The sequence below is a fragment of the Python bivittatus genome, unplaced genomic scaffold (genome assembly GCF_059951505.1).
Source record: "Python bivittatus isolate LINGU-HERP-01145 unplaced genomic scaffold, Pbiv_v1 ctg000200_np1212, whole genome shotgun sequence".
Taxonomy (NCBI): Eukaryota; Metazoa; Chordata; class Lepidosauria; order Squamata; family Pythonidae; genus Python; species Python bivittatus.
In genome coordinates, this window is record NW_028277040.1 from 12,744,627 (window position 1) to 12,762,917 (window position 18,291).

Sequence of the window (18,291 nt, forward strand, 5' to 3'; positions counted from 1 at the left end):
ATCCAGATGTGCCAGCTGCAGTCCCAAAAGGGAGATACAAAGACATCCCACTGGAGTTAAGGTTTTGAGCATGAGGCAAAGGGACTATTGAAACTGCTAAATTGTTAATCACCTTTTATTATATTGCCCATTTTATGCTAGTAAACAGATAACCACATTTTAAACAAATTTCCTGGTCATGCTGATCAATTTTACTTACAATTGGTACTTTCAGATATTCATGACCCTGTTACTCTAAATGTAACTAAATTCTGCTACATCATATACAAAATGCACAGCTGACTGGTTGATATGCCTATACATAATATATTATATATTATATAATATTTAATATTATATTATATTTTGGTATTTATACTATTGAGTTTTATTATGTACTTGTCATTGAGCGAAATAAAGACACTGGATTTGATTTTGATATGTTGGCTTAAATGTATGGATTTCCTTCCTGTTGCATTTATAGAACAGGGCTTTCCTACTCCACCACCACCACCACTTCCTGGTATAACCTTAATACCTGCTTCTGGAAATGCTATGATATATTGTACAGACAGCTGCAGTTGAAGAGGAAGTTAACAAAAATAATTTTCCCCTCTACACAAATGGAGATCCAAGCCACTCTCTGGTCGACTTCTAGATGGTACAGTATGCAAGTAACTGCCATCAAAGCAGAAGATTTTTACTTCTCACAGCTCACTGGAAAACTGGTTGTAAATAAATTTAACTGACTGTATATTTACAGTGATGCTTAAAAGTGTGTGAACCCTTTTGAACTTTCAGTATTTCTACATAAATATGACCTAAGACGTGATCTATTTTCCACACAAGCCCTAAAACTAGATGAACAGAACCAAATTAAACAAATGGGTCAAAATATTATACTTGTTCATTGATTTATTGAGGAAAATGATCCAAAGCTGCACACAGTAGTTGTGTCTACCTACAACACCCATCTACCTGCCCAATACTACTCCACACTACTTGCTGGGCAGGAAAATCTGGCCACTATACTATGCCATGATATTTTAATCAATCTATAAGTTCATTGTTGTGTCCACAGGTCATAACAGCATTACATAGAATTTTAAAAAATGAAATTGGTAATAATAAGAGAAATATAAAGGAAATGAATAATAACCATAAAGAAAAGGCATGTAAGATATGTCCAATATTGCTATTTTTACTTGGGGAGGTTAGGTGGTAGAACAAGACATGTTTTTAGTGGCCTATGAAAGAACCTGCTATATAATCCAATTCCGGTATGAGATATTACTAGTAAATATCTACTTATTTATTTATGTATTATTTATTATTTATTTACATTGTTTTTAGTGTATTTTAATTAGTATTTGTTCTTGTTTTATTGTAAACTGCTCAGAGTCGCTCCTTGAGTGAGATGAGCAGTGACTAAATTTGAAATATACATAAATATAAATAAATAAAATAACTTTCTTTATATATAAAAAACACATCCTAAAACTTTAATTGAACAAATACCCAGATTTCCTCCCTTGGGGGAAAAAAGCTGCACATACACCATATTCTAAGTGCTAATCAAAGGCACAATAGATCAAACACATTCTCCTTCTTACAGGAAACAGCTGTTTCTATCTATAACTTATGTTGTTTAAAAAAGAAGATGGATGGAAAGCTTCAGCCTTATACTTACATGTGAGGTCTGAGTTCATAGAAGTTTCTGTTTCTGTATTCTTCTACTTTCTCTGCTGAATAAATAGGGAGCAATCTGTATGGGTTTATTGATATCACCACACTTCCAATATAAGTCTGTAATAGAGTAAGAAAGTAGAGTTTTAGTAGCTGATACTGCAAATAATCCTACAAAATGTATTAGTAAGTTAGCTCCACTTATACTATAGCAGTATTAGTTGTTGCCACTGTCACAAGTTAATGTTTCAACATGTTTAATTCTAGAGCTAAACATCTCTCATAATGGTCGGATGTTTAAACCATTCCCTTAAGGTCTATAGATTAAGTTCAGATTAAATTAAACTGAGAGCCAGTTTTGTCTAGTGGTTAGGGTGTAGGACTAGAAATCACGGACTATGAGTTCTACTCTTTTTTTAGGCATGAAAGCTGGCTGGATGACCTTGGGCCAGTCGTTCTCTCTCAGCCCAATCCATCTTACAGGAGAAGCATTATGTACACCACCTTGAACTGTACAAAATAAAGGCAGGATCTTCTTCTTCTTCTTCTTCTTCTTCTTCTTCTTCTTCTTCTTCTTCTTCTTCTTCTTCTTCTTCTTCTTCTTCTTCTTCATCATCATCATCATCATCATCCTGTTTCTGCTTCAGAGGGTTTCTGTTCCCTCCAAGAGTTGGTTTGCAATCTGGTCATGAACTGGGCATCCTCCTGAATCCAGCTGGCCCAGAATGCAGTGTAGAGTAACACCACTGCTGAAGATCCTGCACTGGTTATCAGGAGGTTTTCAGCCTCTATTACATCTATATAGTACAGAACCCCACTATGGTCTTCTGCTCCACAAACAACTGTGTTCTGCTGTACTTTCAACTGTTTTTTTTTCATCTTATAGATCTTGGGGATTCCCCCCCCCCCCGTTATTTAATGTGTATTTTGTCTTCATTTTTGTTTGTTTCTTAGGATATTGTCATTTTTATCACTCTGTTGCATGCTGCTATCCAGAGTCTATGGATTGGAGCAAGTTACAAAAAGTGAGACAGGCAAGTTGCACATGCTTTGAAAATCATCCAGAAGAAGCAGTTCAGAATGCACAGAAATACAAGTACAGCATCTCTTTAAAACAGCCACACATTTTTTAAGGTTTTTGCATGTAAATTGCAAGAATTGGCACCTTATAAAAATTGTCCAGATTGATGCCCTTCGTATCTACTGAACAATGCATACCAACATGGAACTATGAGAATTGAGTAACACACTTGGGGGGGGGGCAACAAGCTTGGTAAACTGAGAGGATATAAGCCCCTATTCCCAAAAGAACATCTCACAATTAGCAAAACTGAATGATTTGGCAACACCTTTTTATTCTTATTATATTGCATGCAAAAAGGTAACATGATTTCATTTCTCATTAGTGAAAGGCAAAAGCAAAAGACAGTTGGAGTTGAACTGTTATTTGTTACCATATAGTAAGGAAAAGTTTCAAGAAACAGAAAAATGCTCAAGCAGCCACAGAATAAAAGCCTCATAGCTGAAAAATTCTACGAAGAAAAAAATGTATCTTTGGACAACAGAAGGGGAAAACTTAGTAAGATGCTAAGCTGAAAGGTCATGTCTAATGAGGATTATAAAAAACTTTTTTTTTTGTAATTAAGCTTCTCTGATATTCTGAAAATAAAAAACCAGCTGTTAATCAGAGTACAACCCCAATATACCACATTTTAAAATAGCCAATATATTCAAAGGTCAAAGAACTACGCCTAGACAAGGGGTATAGACATGTGCTCATATTTAAGCCAAAGTATGTCAAGAAGTTACTACTTTGGGTTGGGCACTGCTCAATGGGAATGCCATTACCCACCTACAGTTCCCAACCTGGGGCCCTTCAGATGCCAGCTGTGTGTTCTGAATTTGCAGTCCCAGTACATCCGAAGGGCACCAGGTTGGAAAAAGCTGCCCCACATTTTCACTCCACAAACTGTATTCCTTGCAATGGGGGAAGGGGGGGGGCAGGGAAAAAGAATTTTCCCACACAACTTCCTCCTTCCCACCAGGATTCTAATATAAACAAGTACAGATATAAATGACTTAATTCCTTGAGCATGGAATGAGTGTAATTACATTCCACTGATGAAAACAGAACTCCTGGGGTAGTGGGAAGAAAATGCCATGACATCTAAGGAATTAGAATATCCTTTGCTTGTTCTTATACTGCTACTATTTTAGAACTGCAGCCCCCAAGGATGGGTCTCATGATTAAAGCACAGGAAAACAGCAGACAATTTGGATTCCATTTCCTGCTTTACCACAGGATTGGTTATGAGTTTAGACAACTACTTAGGTTCTCTTCATAACAGATAAAACTTAAAAACACAAACAATACAATTGTTCCCTCACTTTACTTATATATGGATAACTTCTGTTACCTAATTATACCTATTTTCAAAACATGCACTAATAACAAGCCCCTGTCTATTTAAATATACAAAGCCTGTATGAATTAATCTAGAACTCTTTTCCATACTGTATCATGAGCTGATTGGAGAGTTTCTAACCTTTGAGGGTCAGTGGACACATCTGAGGAAGAGGCCCATCAACTGTTGCCATTCACAAAGTAGCTGCCACAGTGGGCACAACCAGGCAGAAAGAAATGATTTCACCAAAAAAGAAGATGGCGAGGCTATATGACAGTAACTTGTCCAAGAATCTGAGAAAACTGAGGTGGGAATCAGAGCCCAACCCCTGAAAATATGATGTGTTAAAAATTTATTTACAAATTTACTCCCATGTCAGGAAAACATCCCCCACTTCATTCCCACACCATTGAAACATTCTCAACCTTTTCCTGATTTCCCCACTGCTACCTGTACAAAGTAGTCCACTAGGATAAAGCCTTTCTTTCTTCTACTTTGGGGCAGAGGAGTTGGTAGCACTAAAATGGAGACTAAAGATGACAAGCAGTTGGAAGCCAAAGCTGAATTTTAAGTGCTGCTAGACACCCATTCCTTTTGTAATTAAATCGCTTAAAAAATTAGTAGGACCTTAGTTTTCTCAGGTGCAGAAGCTATACTTCAAATCATATCATTATATGCCCAATAAATATTTTTAGGCTATATCCCCCATAATTTCCAGCCATGGTGGCTAAAACCAATTGGACATGTTCCAAAATATCTGGAGGGAACTGGGCTGTCTATCCCTACTCTACACAGAAAAGATTCCAGCTTCAATTCCCAGCTTCTTTAGGGTAGCTTAGGAAAGGCTTGTTAGAAATCCTGGAGAATTACTGTCAGTTAGGGAGTGGACAAGACTGAACTAGCTAGACCAATGGCTTCATTGGGTATAAGATAATTTCCTATGTTTCTATAATTCTTATGCTAATTAGAGTTCCTCTTTCATGAATCTGGATTTAACGCTGAAAGGATTTCAGAGCTGCAATTTGGATATCTTCAAAGTAGGTACCACAGAGCCTAGGAGGAAAAGGAAAAAAACAAGTCTAACTTGATTACAAACATAGGAAGTTTACTTGGTCAAAATTTAGATGAAATGTAGAAGGTGAGGCAAGTGTTCATAATAAGTGCTGCCTGGTACTATCACTGGGACTTAAAAAGCAAGCAAGGATTTTTTTTCTAAATTCTTCCCTGATGAACTGATCTTAACATCTTAAAAGTTTGCATATTTCTGTTCTCCTTGAAACAGTTGGATACAGACAGATATTGCAGCAATATTGATCTTAGAACTTTCCTTATGGCCACGATGTAACCCTAGAGAGAGAGGGTAAAATATAAATGCATTTATAACCGCTGTCAAAAATACCGGAAGCCGCTTCTTTATAATCTTTTCTTTTCTTCTTTTCTATTTCTTTTTCTGTTTTCTTTCTTATGTATTCCCTATTCTTTATTTTGTCTCTTTTCTAATATTTGTATTGTTTTTATCTTGTTAAAAATTTCTTCAATAAAATTATATTAAAAAAAGAACTTTTCTTATGGCCAACACCATTTACTTGGGTTTGCTTTTTTTCCTATACTTTTAAAGAACCCTTGTAAACACACTGCAGTAAAAATAGTTTTTATTACAGTAACTGAGTCTTTATGAATTATAACTAAATCTTACATTGGGTAGTCTTTGAGCTGAACTATCCACTTACAGGTGCATTAACAGAATCCTTATTTAATCCAAAAAACCTCGTACTGTACTGTTTGCAGTGAGTAACAACTTCCACCAAAGGAGACAACTCGCCTAAACCAAGGATGGATTGATTGATTGATTGATTGATTGATTGATTGATTGATTGATGAAATGTATACATTGCCAATTGGATTCTAGGTGATATATATAGGACATATATAATAAAACTTAATGATAAAATATAACAACAACAGTATATAACTGCAATAAAAACTAAAATTTACATTAATGGTTCCAGAATCAATCCTGGAAAGGCCCTTTGGAAAAGCCTGGTCTTTACAGCTTTCTGGAAGGCCATAATACTGGAGGCTACCCTCCCATCAGAGGATAAGTTGTTCCATAAGAGAAAAGCCCAGGGAATATCCACCTTCAAGCCCCATCCTCTCATACCTCCTGGTAGATGGGAATATTGTCCAGACGTTCTCTGTCTGTTTGGATTGGGTGGGCAGATTTGATCAGGGAAAGGTGGTTTCTTAGATGCCATTTAATGCTATAAAGGTAGTGACCAGCATTTTGAATTACACTTGGGAAACATACTGGTAGCCAATGCAGTTCCCACAGCAATGGTGTAATACGGCAATATTGAGACTGATCAATGAACATAGAGGCTGCTGCATTTTGGACCAGCTAAATTTGCAAGTCGTCTTCAAGTGCTGACACATGTAGAGTGAGTTACAGTAATCTAAGTAAGAGGGCATGAATGACTGTCCTCCATGCATCCTGTTCCAGGTAAGGCTGTAATACGTGTATCAGCTAAGCAAAGGCCCACCTACACATAGCCTCCACCTGCTCTTTTATCAGAAACAATAAAGACATGAGGACCCCAGACTGTGGGCCTGTTCTCTCTGGAAGCACAACCTCATTACAAATCAAAGATGGTATAGTCCTGGTATCAGCAGATTCCCTAATTAACAGCCTTCCCATCTTGCTTGGGTTGAGTCTGATTCTCCCCATTCAAATCCTGACTGCCTCCAAGTATCAGGTTAGGTCATCTACTGCATATCTCATTTGGCCAGGGGTGTCAATGTATGACTGGGTAACATCAGCATATTGATGATACCTCACCCCAAATTGATGGATGCCCTCTCCCGGTGGCTTCATGTAGATGTTAAAGAGGATATGAAAAAGGACTGAGCACCCCATAATGAAACATCTTGAAGGCCTCATTTCCTATCTGCCACCAACATGTGGACCCACCCACTTAGGTAGGAGGAGAAGCACTGTGACAGAGTACTTCCAATTCCCAGCCTTTGTGGATGGTCCAGAAAGATACTCTGATCAACATTACTGAAGGCTGCCAAAAAATTCAGGAGGATAAGGATAGTTGTATTCCCTCTACCTAAATTCTGCCACAGGTCATCAACATAGTTTCTGTCCCATGCCCAGGCCTGAATCTGGCTACCATGGGTCCAGATAATCTGTTTCCTCCAGAGCCCTCTGGGATTGTAGCCCTACCACTTTCTTCTCAACCTTCCCCAAGGAGGAGAGGTTGGAGAAATAACCAAAGATGCATTGCTTTGGGACTTCCCAATCTCATTTTGCAACTCTCTTAACTGGTGCTCTATTAATTAATTGCTAATGAATCTTTCTGATATTTTGATGCTAATCTTATTTTATTGTATAATGTTGTTATTATGAAAGTGTCTTACTGATTTTTTAAAAATAAGGTGATATTACACATGGTGACTCTGGATGAATTTACATTATTGGCAATTGTTCTGTCCTGCACTGTAGTGAACTAACAATACTTGGAGTGTTCAGAAAAGGGCTATACATGGAGATATAGATACAGATATAGGTGTAACACTCCTTATGGAATTCCTCAATACCCAGGACTTCCTTTCTTTGGAGATTTGTTTGGACATTTGTTACAGACGAGGTTAGGCTGCAGAGAAAGAAACCAATTTAAGAAACTAGCTCTCTGATTGTTGTTGTTTTAGAAAAACAGCCTCGGGTTTATTTTGTTGATCAATATAACTTCATTCATAAGGCTGAATAACTATGAACATTAATATCAAACAAAATGATACTAGTGTACAGCCCTAGGCTAGGACTCAAGAGATACAGATTCAAATCTCCACTCAGCAACAAAATCCACTGAGTGACTCAGGACCTCTCTCTAGTAGTTTCAAGGATAAAATTGGAAGATGGCATACTATGGAAGTTGCTTTGAGTTCCTGATATAAATGCAGATTAGCAATGCAACAAATAAATAAAAATGAAATAATTTTTCATTTGCTTTGAACTGAATTCAACCTTGTTCCTGTGCACCCATATTTCACAGAGAATCAATCTCCAATTAGAGAGCTGTAATACTCTCTATAACAATATTTAGAAAAAATAATGGAGAAATTGTACACTATTTAATACATATCTGGCTCAATACAAGTTCGTGTTTTATTTGATTTTTATAAGCACATTTACTGGCTTTGTAATTCTGGAACATAACCGGATACCTATATTGTGTAAAGTTCCTCTGAAAATTATACGAATAAAATGCAACTAGTTTCAGAATCTGATTCTGTAACTGTTTAGGGGCATCTCCTTCCTTTGTCCCAAAAAAGCACACTGTTCTCAAGAACATACAACTGTCTCCTATACTCTTTTTGGTATATTTTAATACACATATGCCTGTAATATACATGCTGCAAAAGCACCATGTATAAGCCCTCCTACCTTAAATATCTGTGACACAGTTATATAATTAAAACTCCAAAGAAAACACTGAAATGTCAGACCTTCAATTTATACTTTTTTCTCTGAACCACAAGCTATTTAACTATAATTTTAAATCCACACCTAGCTATCACCTCAGGGGCAACTGCGCATTATATGCAAATATGGGCAATGAACTCCTGACTTTTTCTTTACATGAAAAACATCCCCAGGAATAGGTGGATGGTGGAAGGGAGAAAAAAGCCACCCTCTACACTATTCTAAGAATCTGAAGCCACTACATGAGGGGAAAGGTGGGGATGATTTTGAGATTTTAAAAAAAAAAGTTCCCCTTCGTACATGGCACATTTGAATGGTTTTATGATGGGAAAATAGAGCTATGACGTGGCCTCAAGTCTATCATCACACAACTATGCTAACCCCACTGTTCCAAATGTTGAGCACAGAAATCTGAAAGAACCACTTCAATGTGTGTTCTTATTTGAAGATAAGGGATCTATCCTCAGACATTCATGCTCAATGCAAACTCCATAACTGCTCTAACTGCAACATATATACAACATCACACACAACATAACATTTGCTCCTTCTGAGTTCAAGGTGCACACGTAAATAGGACTGCCAAGTTTAGGGATTTGCTTCTCAATAATCCATTGTTGTATACTTTTTCACTGACCTGGAGCTGAGAGCTGCAAAGGGAGGGAGCAAAAGACTAAAATAAAAGGGAAAACCAAAGTAGGAAGTACTGACTGCTCATTCGGCAACTGTTCAAAGTCACGACAGCACTGAAAAAGGAGATTTACCACCGGTCCTCAAAGTTATGGTCATCACAGCATTCCTGTAATCATGTGATCGCAATTTGGGCGTTTGGCAACTGGTGCGCATTTACCACCATCGCAGTGTTCCATGGTCACATGATCGCCATTTGCTACCTTCACAGCCAGTTTCTGACAAGCGAAGTCAATGGGGAAGCCAGCAGGAAGTCGCAAGTCACGGTTACGTGACACTGCACTTAACCGCGGGTGATTCGCTTAATGACCACAGCCAGAACTGACGTCATAAGTTGCTGTGGCCATGTGACATTTCACTTTATGACTGCATCACTTAGCAATGGAGTTGCCGGTCCCAATTGCAGTCAGTAAGTGAGGACTACCCGTAGTAAGAACTGAAAGACTAGACTCAAACTACATTGATAAAATTACTGGAGCCTATAAGAAGTAGTATATAAACTAATGTTTACATACATACATACATACACACACACACACACACACACACACACACACACAAACATATATATATTGCATTCAAGTCAGTGTTGATTCCTGGGGACTGCTGGACTAGTCTTTGAAGTTTTCTTGTGGGCTGGCTTTGACTGTGTCATTTTTTAAATTACTATTTGATGCTTTGGTTTTGTTCGATTTTGTACTGGTTTAAACCCTGTTAACCACACAGAGTTGCAATGTGAATTGAGCAGCCATATAAATTGATTAAACTAACAAATAAAACTATTACATCAGCCTTTCAGCCAGTTAATGGATGACATTTAATTAAACTTGCACATCACAACATTTGTTTTATTTCTGATATTCCCCCCCAGAGGAAGACCCACAGTGATACATAGAAGCAATAAACAACCTATGTAAAAATGATCTATCATAAAGCAAGATAAGACAATAACATTACAGTGTTTAGCTGTACAAAATTTATATCAAATGTAATCTTGCAACTCTACCTCCCAAATGCCTAAATGAGAAAGTGTATCTCAAATTGTTCTTTGAAACTAGATAGCCCAAGGATCAGGAAAAGTATCCTTCAATAGAATATTGCTACCAAAAAGTCATTATCCCAGTCACTACCCTTCAATCTATAGTTCGGATTACAAAACTGACTTGTGCCTTCCAGCTGGGCTGGGCTGAACTACAGTTCCCATAACAACCAAGCTGGAGCACGTAGATCCAGACAGCATTTTCTTTGTCTGCACAAATTCTCTGTGTGCTGCTTTATCATTGTCCCAGTTGTGCGCCTTCAAATGAATATGACAGAATTCTCATTTAAAAGCGGACATGAGGAGCGTGTCTCGGGGACAAGCCCTGTCCCTCTGCAAACATGATCCCCATGATTTCCAGGAGAACATCTGAAAAAAGCTTAGGTCTCTGCATTTATGAGAATCCAGGCACAGCTTATCCTGACTTCTCTGCCAGTATTCACTTGCAGGTAGACCTTCAAAATAAGCCTGGTATATGTGGAACTGGCAACCTTGCTTACGTCATGCCACTGTTGGATGCCTGAGAGTTTCAGACAGCTGTATCAGAGTCCAAAAGTACAAATCTTATCACCTTTCATCTACTGTTGAAATAGCTTTCAATTTTTTTTTGTTCCATCACTGAATGCTCAATGCCCTCAAATGCAATAGTTTTATTTAATCAGAAATAAATGGTTAAAAAGTTAATAGCTTCTTAAACCAGCTTTAATCTCTATTTTACTTTATAGGATTGTTGTATATTGGTTAGGGTTAGGATTGATTCAGTCTGAAAACTAAGCCATAGGGCTCCTCTCCCACCCACTTCGACACACATTACTCAATCCAGTACTATGGAATGGGAAATTTGTTAATGTTTGTTTAATTCTCTTTCTCATTTTCCAGTGTTAAGCTGTTTCAGTCCATTTCCACATCGAACTACAATTTTGCGCCCATTTCTTGTAAGAAATTTATTTTTTACTAAGATCTTCCCTAATGTGTATATATCTGGAAATACTATTTCCTCATGTAAATATTGTTTTGCAGTTTTTCTGAACTATAATGTACTTCCATCAATACCTGTGAGTACCTTTATCTAATATACATATTTATGTCTACCCCATTTAATTAAAGAACTATACAGCAAAATGTTGTAATGAAATAAACTGACTACAGAATAAAGCTGATCAACGGCAAAGGAAGGAAAGGTGTGTTTTGGCTGAGTCAAACAACTCTAAGGAAAAAAATATAAATTAAATTACACCAAAAAGCTTAATCTGTAAACAAATTAAAAATGCAATTCACCTTCATTTGTTTAAACTGTGATTCCTAAACTATCATATTAATTAACAATATTTTATTTTATTTTATGAATACAATCTTAAAAGTACACAAGTGTTGGTACTCTATTTCTAAAGAACTTTAAACTGGCAATTAAGTAATACCAGTTTTCCCTAAATGGTATTCTCCAGATATATGGGACTACAACTCCATGATACCTCACCAAGACCCTGTAGTCAAATGTATCTGAAATTGGAAACAGCTACCTTATACCATTAACAAGCAGGAGGGGAAAGAGGACTAACTGAATCAAAGAACAAGAAAATCAAACCTAGGATAAACATTTCATGATTAGGAACATCAATCATATCATGTAAGGCCAACTGTTCAAATTGGGCTTGATTCCAGGTAAGTGAATTCAGTATTTATGCCAACTGATCTGACAGGTGTTGTAAAAATTAAATATGATTTAGAGGTGCACATTCAGAACTTCCAATCAACAGAATCCATCTTAGTGTTAGAAATACAAGACCATCTCTATCAGCTTTAAAAACACTATGAATCCTTGAAAGGAGAGGTGATGAAAAGGAAACACTCTTTAAAACTGCAAGAACACTAGACTCACTTTCTCTTTCATTAACTCATGTGACATTCCTTCCCCAAGTTGGAGTTTAACATTCAGATGAGACTGAAAAGCAATTTGATTGTTTACATAGTTGGTGGTGGATGGGAGAAAAGTGGCCAGAACCAATCGCGTTCATTGAAAAATTATGGCCCTTAGCCACTACACACATGCACAGAGGGCTTCTGTTCTAATCTTTTTTTTTTTAAAGGAAACTTTGGAGTAAGTGGTAGTAAGGAATATTTTCTATGTAGTAAAGTTCTGTTTTCATGAAGCAGAACAGAACTGCCATGAATTCATAGAGCCCTGATAAATCCCTTAAGCAATATATATACAATTTGTATTTCTTGTCCTTATATCACACAAAGATTCATATTTCAATATTTGAAACCTCAGGTCTTTTCAATTAAACAAAATACAGTACGTTTACCAATATTTTCATGAATTTAACCTACATTGGGGCAGCAAAGGAGGAATTGAGAGAAATATGTTCAGTGAAAGAGGGAAACAAGAGAAGATAGCAGTAATGAAATTTACATTGCAAAGATGCTCTCGAGTTGAGCTCAACTCTTGGTGAGTGCATCCATGCAGGGTTTTTTGCAGTGGTTTCCTGCTGCCTATCTTCCACTGTTTGTTTTCAATTTTCCAGTCAAATGCCATTAAATTTATAGGATTAATTAGAAAATAAAAATTACAAATCAGGTACTGTGTATGTAGTGTGGCATCTCAATGAAAAAGCTGTTATGTTTATTTTGGCAATCAGACAACATTTCTAAATATCATCAAGGATTTTGCTTTAATGTTATCAATCCTATCCTGAGGACATGAGTTAACATTATTCTTAAGGGCAATCAGATAGTTTGGTTCCTTTGTCATTTACTTTTTCTGTCCAAGAGCTGAAAATAAGAATTTAAATGTTTGTTTGAAAGCCTTAAGGAAAGAAAAACATGGCACTGAACAAAACTTCTCATCATAATAACATTCACTGCTATCTGGAAGGCAAATGATTCCTAAAATAATGACAAAAGCCATAGCTGTGATTTTGCTAAAGCAAGCCCAATACCTAATTTCCCTGCCCTAGTGTTCCCCAAACTACATGAAGGTGTTCCTCAAGCTGGTCCTAAGATAATGTTTGTGGGGTTTGGATTCACTCAGTTTCATCACCCTAAAATGTTCCTTATTTTTAAATAAGACATGTTGAAAAATACCAGAGATTCACATAGAAAGAATTGGGGGGGAAAGGTATTAAGTGAAAGATACATAATGTTCTATTACCCTTTCCTTCATGCATACTTTTGTGAAAGAGAATTTTCTATGCTCATTGCAACCATGGCCAAATTTTGAAATAAGCTAAATGTTATACCTGTAAGATTTTCTCCAGATATTGAATAAATATGCCATCTTATATGAGCTGATACTGATGTATTAAATATAAGAACATAAGCAGTGCCTTGCAGGATCGGACCCATGGGCCATCTAGTTCAGCTGTCTATTCTCACAGTAGCCAACCAACTGCACACAGAAGCCCACTAGTCTCCCAGCATATGGTCTTCAGAGGCAGTCACACTGCCATCAAGGCTAATAGACACTGATCCCTATGACTTCCATGAATTGGTCCAACCCTTCTTTGAAGCCAACCAAGCTGATAGCCAACACCACATCTTGTGGTAGCAAACTCCAAAGATGAATTAAACATTGTGTAAAAAAAATTCCTTTTTTCTGTCTTGATTCTTCCAGGATCCAATGTCATTGGGTGACCTCTGGTTTTAGTATTTTGGGAAGCAGAAAATAGCTTCTCCTTGTTCATTTACCCACACCATGCATAATTTTGTACACCTCAATTATGCCCTCTCTCATTCCCCTACTTTCTAGACTAACCAACTCCAAATATTGCAACCTTTCCTCATATGGAAGCTGCTCCAGCCTCTTGATCATCTTAGTTGCCCCTCTTCTGAACTTTCTCTAGCTCTATTATATCCTTTTTGAGGTACAGGGACCAGAAATGCACAGAATATCCCAGATGCAGTTGCATCATTGATTTATATAAGGGTTTTATGATATGGGCATCTCTATTTTCAATACTGTTTCTTATTATCCTTAATATGCTGTTGCCGTTTTTTATAGCAGATGCACACTATATTAACACCTTCACTGAACTGTTTACCATTACTCCAAGCTCTCTTTCCTCATCAGTAACTGGTAGCTCTGAGCCCATTCGTTTGTAAGAGTAGTATGTTGTATGGGAACACAAAGCGTATGTTTTATTTCAAGATCTTCTGTCCTTCTTTAAAGGAACATTAATAGAACTCCCTCATATAATATATATTTACATTGTTTGATGTTCCATGGTCTTGAATAGTTTACTAAACACTGCTCTAGGAAGTTTGACAAGCACCTATCTTCATGATAGGTGAAAGAATGTGTATAAAAATAACAATACTGGAAATTATTGAAACTACTGAAACACCTTCCTCCAAAACCAAAAACCAAACAAGGTATTAAGTGTAACATTCAAATCTGTCCATAGAAGGTAATCCTAACATATCTGAAATCCATTTCACACACTGGCAAACCACAATCAAACCCACCTGCTTAGTGTACCTTAAAATACATTCATAGATGTATACCTAAGACTGGTAGGTGAAAACACTACAGTCAATACACTCCATTTTATGATATCTTAACATCATGACAATAATTACCAAATAATTATAATATTAAAGTCTTCAAAAATGTTTTCTTCTGTTTTCTTGATTCCATTTTATTTGACAAATACAAGTTATGAGCATATTAATCTATGGGCAAACATGCATTTTAATTTAGTGCTATATCAGTTTTGAGACAGTAATCTTCCTTGTCTATAGTACCATTACCGTAAATCTCAGGTCAACAGTAGAAAACAAGCAGTAACCTGGGCAATTACAAAATGCTGACTTGGTTTTAGAAAATAATGCTGATTTTCCCATGTCTTTGACATGTATGTAGAAGCATAACATTTTTTACAATCCTCTTTTATTAGTACGCAATCCTTTCAACCACAGGAATGAAGTTTTGAAAACCAAATGAAGTATAGCATATAACTCTCATAATTCTAAGGGGGAAAGAACAGGAGAACTCTAAGCAAGTTTGAGAGCATAATCTGGGTCAATTTAATGTCTTTTCAGTGTATGGCTACAAACTCCGAACCCAGGGTGAAAGAGCAGAAGGTAATTAATTGTAGAGGGGTGAAGGGTAGAGGGTGACTCACTATCCCTAAAACAAGAAAGACTGTAATAATATTGAGACATGGAAGATGTTTCTTTTAATCAACCCAGAGTGAAACCCAGGGCATACCATTTAAAGAGGATTTTTATGTTGCAACCTCCCTCTGGCAAGTGTAAACAATAGCTTTTTATTTTAAAAGGGGGTTAAACACAACCCTGGAGAGGGAAGCCATTCTTTCATTTGCATTAAGGCAGCAGATGAAGTTCCAAAGAACTTCAAAAGAAAACGGGAAAATGCTGGATTCACACATCATGTTGAACCAGAGGTGACATTTGGTCAGTAAATTATAATTGGCCGAGCATGCATAATATGCTAAGCAAAACCATGATTTAGAAACACAATGCACTGAACAAAAGAACCTCTCAAACAACATTGTGGCTTCACGTGATGTGCTAATCCCAGATGAGAATTGCTCAATAGACTTTCAAGAAACAGCAGCATCGTTTTATCCCTATACAAATTTAATAATAAAGAAAACTATGAAATTGCATAAGTAAAAGATATTTACTTTTAAACAGAATCCTAATCTATACTTTTTCTCCTCCAATTATTCCCGCCTTGGATCTTCCTTTGCTTCTGTTCTTAGGGTTCCTAATCTCAGCTTTACCCATTCTCTTTTACAGCCTCATGAGCCATATGTCACTACTTTACTAAGACAGAGCAAGGGAAGTTATAATAGTTACACATCAACTTACAATTAGATTGTTAAATTACTCAATCTGTCACAGCCGTTGAATAGATCCACTATTATACATATAATTATATAACTCACATTTAGTAATCTTATAAGATTGTTGTATTTTATTGGGAAAAAATTATGTTTCAAATACCAGTCTAGAATTTTAAATCCATGCCCTTTTTTGAAATGACACTCCCATATAAACTAAAATATGGAAATTATTTGTAGCATACTTACATATATTTCATTGTGATCAAAGCGTTGTTTGAGATTGCTGATAAAGGTTTCCTCAGTAAGGGGCTCCAGAAGCACCATATCTCCAACCCCAATCATATTGTCAAGAAGAGATGTCTTCACCTCCATTTTTGTCATTTTTCTCTACTACAGAAAAAAAGCAAAAGGAGAGAGATTAACATTTAATATAACATTCAGATTATCAGAATGGAAGAATGAAGATGTACAATGGTTATTCCTAGCACACAGCAAAACAGGAAAAAAGTATTTGGAAAAAGACTGTTCATAGCAGGAATAATAGTAATATTAATAATAATAATATACAGAACAGAAACACTTAAGTGAATAGCTTTCAAGGCCAGAAAACAGCTGTTTCCACTGTATGTTTTTACTATATGGAAGTTATGAAAAAGCTGTTCAGGAAAGTTCAAAGCACTATTAAAATTTGGATTTCCTTACTTCTATAAATTCTTGTTTGCAAGAATTATAGTAAGTCTCATAAGGAAAGTCAGCATAACTACAACTAGCTTTGAAGAACTGACTCAGGACCTCCGAAAAGAAAACACGGAATAACATTTACAGAATTTGCTGACAAGTTTAGACTCTACAGGTAGTCCCTGGGTTAAAAACGCCCGGTTTACAGACAACCCATAGTTAAAAACAGAGCCTACTGTAGCAAAATTTGAGTTAAATACACGATGGTTCCAGTTAATTACACAATACTACTTATACAGTATTATACAATAATACTGTTCCACCTTATATACAAATTCGACTTAAAGACAGACCTTGGAAACGGAACTTGTTCTTAAACTGGGGGTTTCCTGTGCATAGCATCTTAGAAACTGCAGATCTATACCCATGACAATTATTTTCTTGAAAACTATCTGCCTATAGCCCAAGCCGACTGGCAAATTCAGAATCATCTGTGAAATTCCGTCTTGGCACACATACTGCTTCGGCCCCTCATTTTAGGGTTGCAAATACAACTCAGTAAGATAGTGAGATAGTAAAGGCATTAATTATAAGAATTCAATCCAGGACTGTAAATGAATCTCTAGACATTCCTCGCCTTCCTTGACCATATCTGGCTATGTTCTTCATTTGTAACATATACCTTTCAAGAGTTTCTGGCCATTTGATTAATATGATCAACTAACGTTTTGCAAACCTGCTATAATGTACCTCTAATAATAATAAAAATATGTATTGAATTATAAATAAGAACCACAGGAAGAAATAAATCAACCTCCCACCAGTATCAATGCTCAGTGTTTAGAGAGTGCTATTATACTAACTAAAACTATAATCTTACTCAGAAAGGGTAAATTAAGAAAGGATCTTAATTTCAAGAAAGACTGCATACATTAACTCACAGTAACAACAACTTTTAAATATATATTGTTGAACTTTAAATATGAATTTAATCTATCCTGAGGAACTAAACTTTTTCAGGAAAATAAAACACCAAATAACTTGAATTAATCTTGCTCGTACAAATCATTAGTATTTCATCTAAACCTGAAAAAAATACTTATTTTTCTGAGGAATATGAATCCTAATAAGGTCAGTCAGTCAAATCTTTATTATGGCCATATACCAGCATAAGAAGGGTGGGGTACAGTCAATTAAAAAGCATAAAAAATACATCAAAGTCATATATGTGTATGTCATATGTATATGTGTATGTCATATGTATACGTGTATGTAATATATACACATATATTTAAAAGGAATCTAAAAGGAGGGGTAGGAACATTAGATGGGTGTAGGGGAGCATAAAGGTTAGAATGTGGTACACTGTATCTATCAAATTATGAATCCTAATAAGGTCATTTGTGGCTTACATACAGTATTTAGTTTCTCAGGTTTTACCATTCTAAATTACAAACTACCTACTTAAGTGTATCACTGTTAAATTTGGAGGGTAGCTGTAGCCAAACCAGTAAGCTT

The 18,291-nt window shown here is 36.2% G+C and overlaps 1 protein-coding gene across 6 annotated transcripts in view; it reads right to left on the reverse strand.

Annotated features, from left to right (window-relative positions):
• MYO1B (myosin IB) overlaps nucleotides 1-18,291 on the reverse strand; it is a 129,185-nt gene that overhangs the window by 90,822 nt on the left and 20,072 nt on the right. For all 6 annotated transcript variants that reach the window (XM_088135702.1, XM_025165067.2, XM_007420392.4 and 3 more), the window contains exons 2-3: nucleotides 16,342-16,485; nucleotides 1,670-1,785 (exon numbers count right to left, since the gene is read on the reverse strand). In XM_088135702.1, the coding sequence (XP_087991828.1) occupies nucleotides 1,670-1,785; nucleotides 16,342-16,476 (251 nt within the window). In that variant the 5' untranslated portion in view covers nucleotides 16,477-16,485. The remainder of the gene's footprint in view (nucleotides 1-1,669; nucleotides 1,786-16,341; nucleotides 16,486-18,291) is intronic.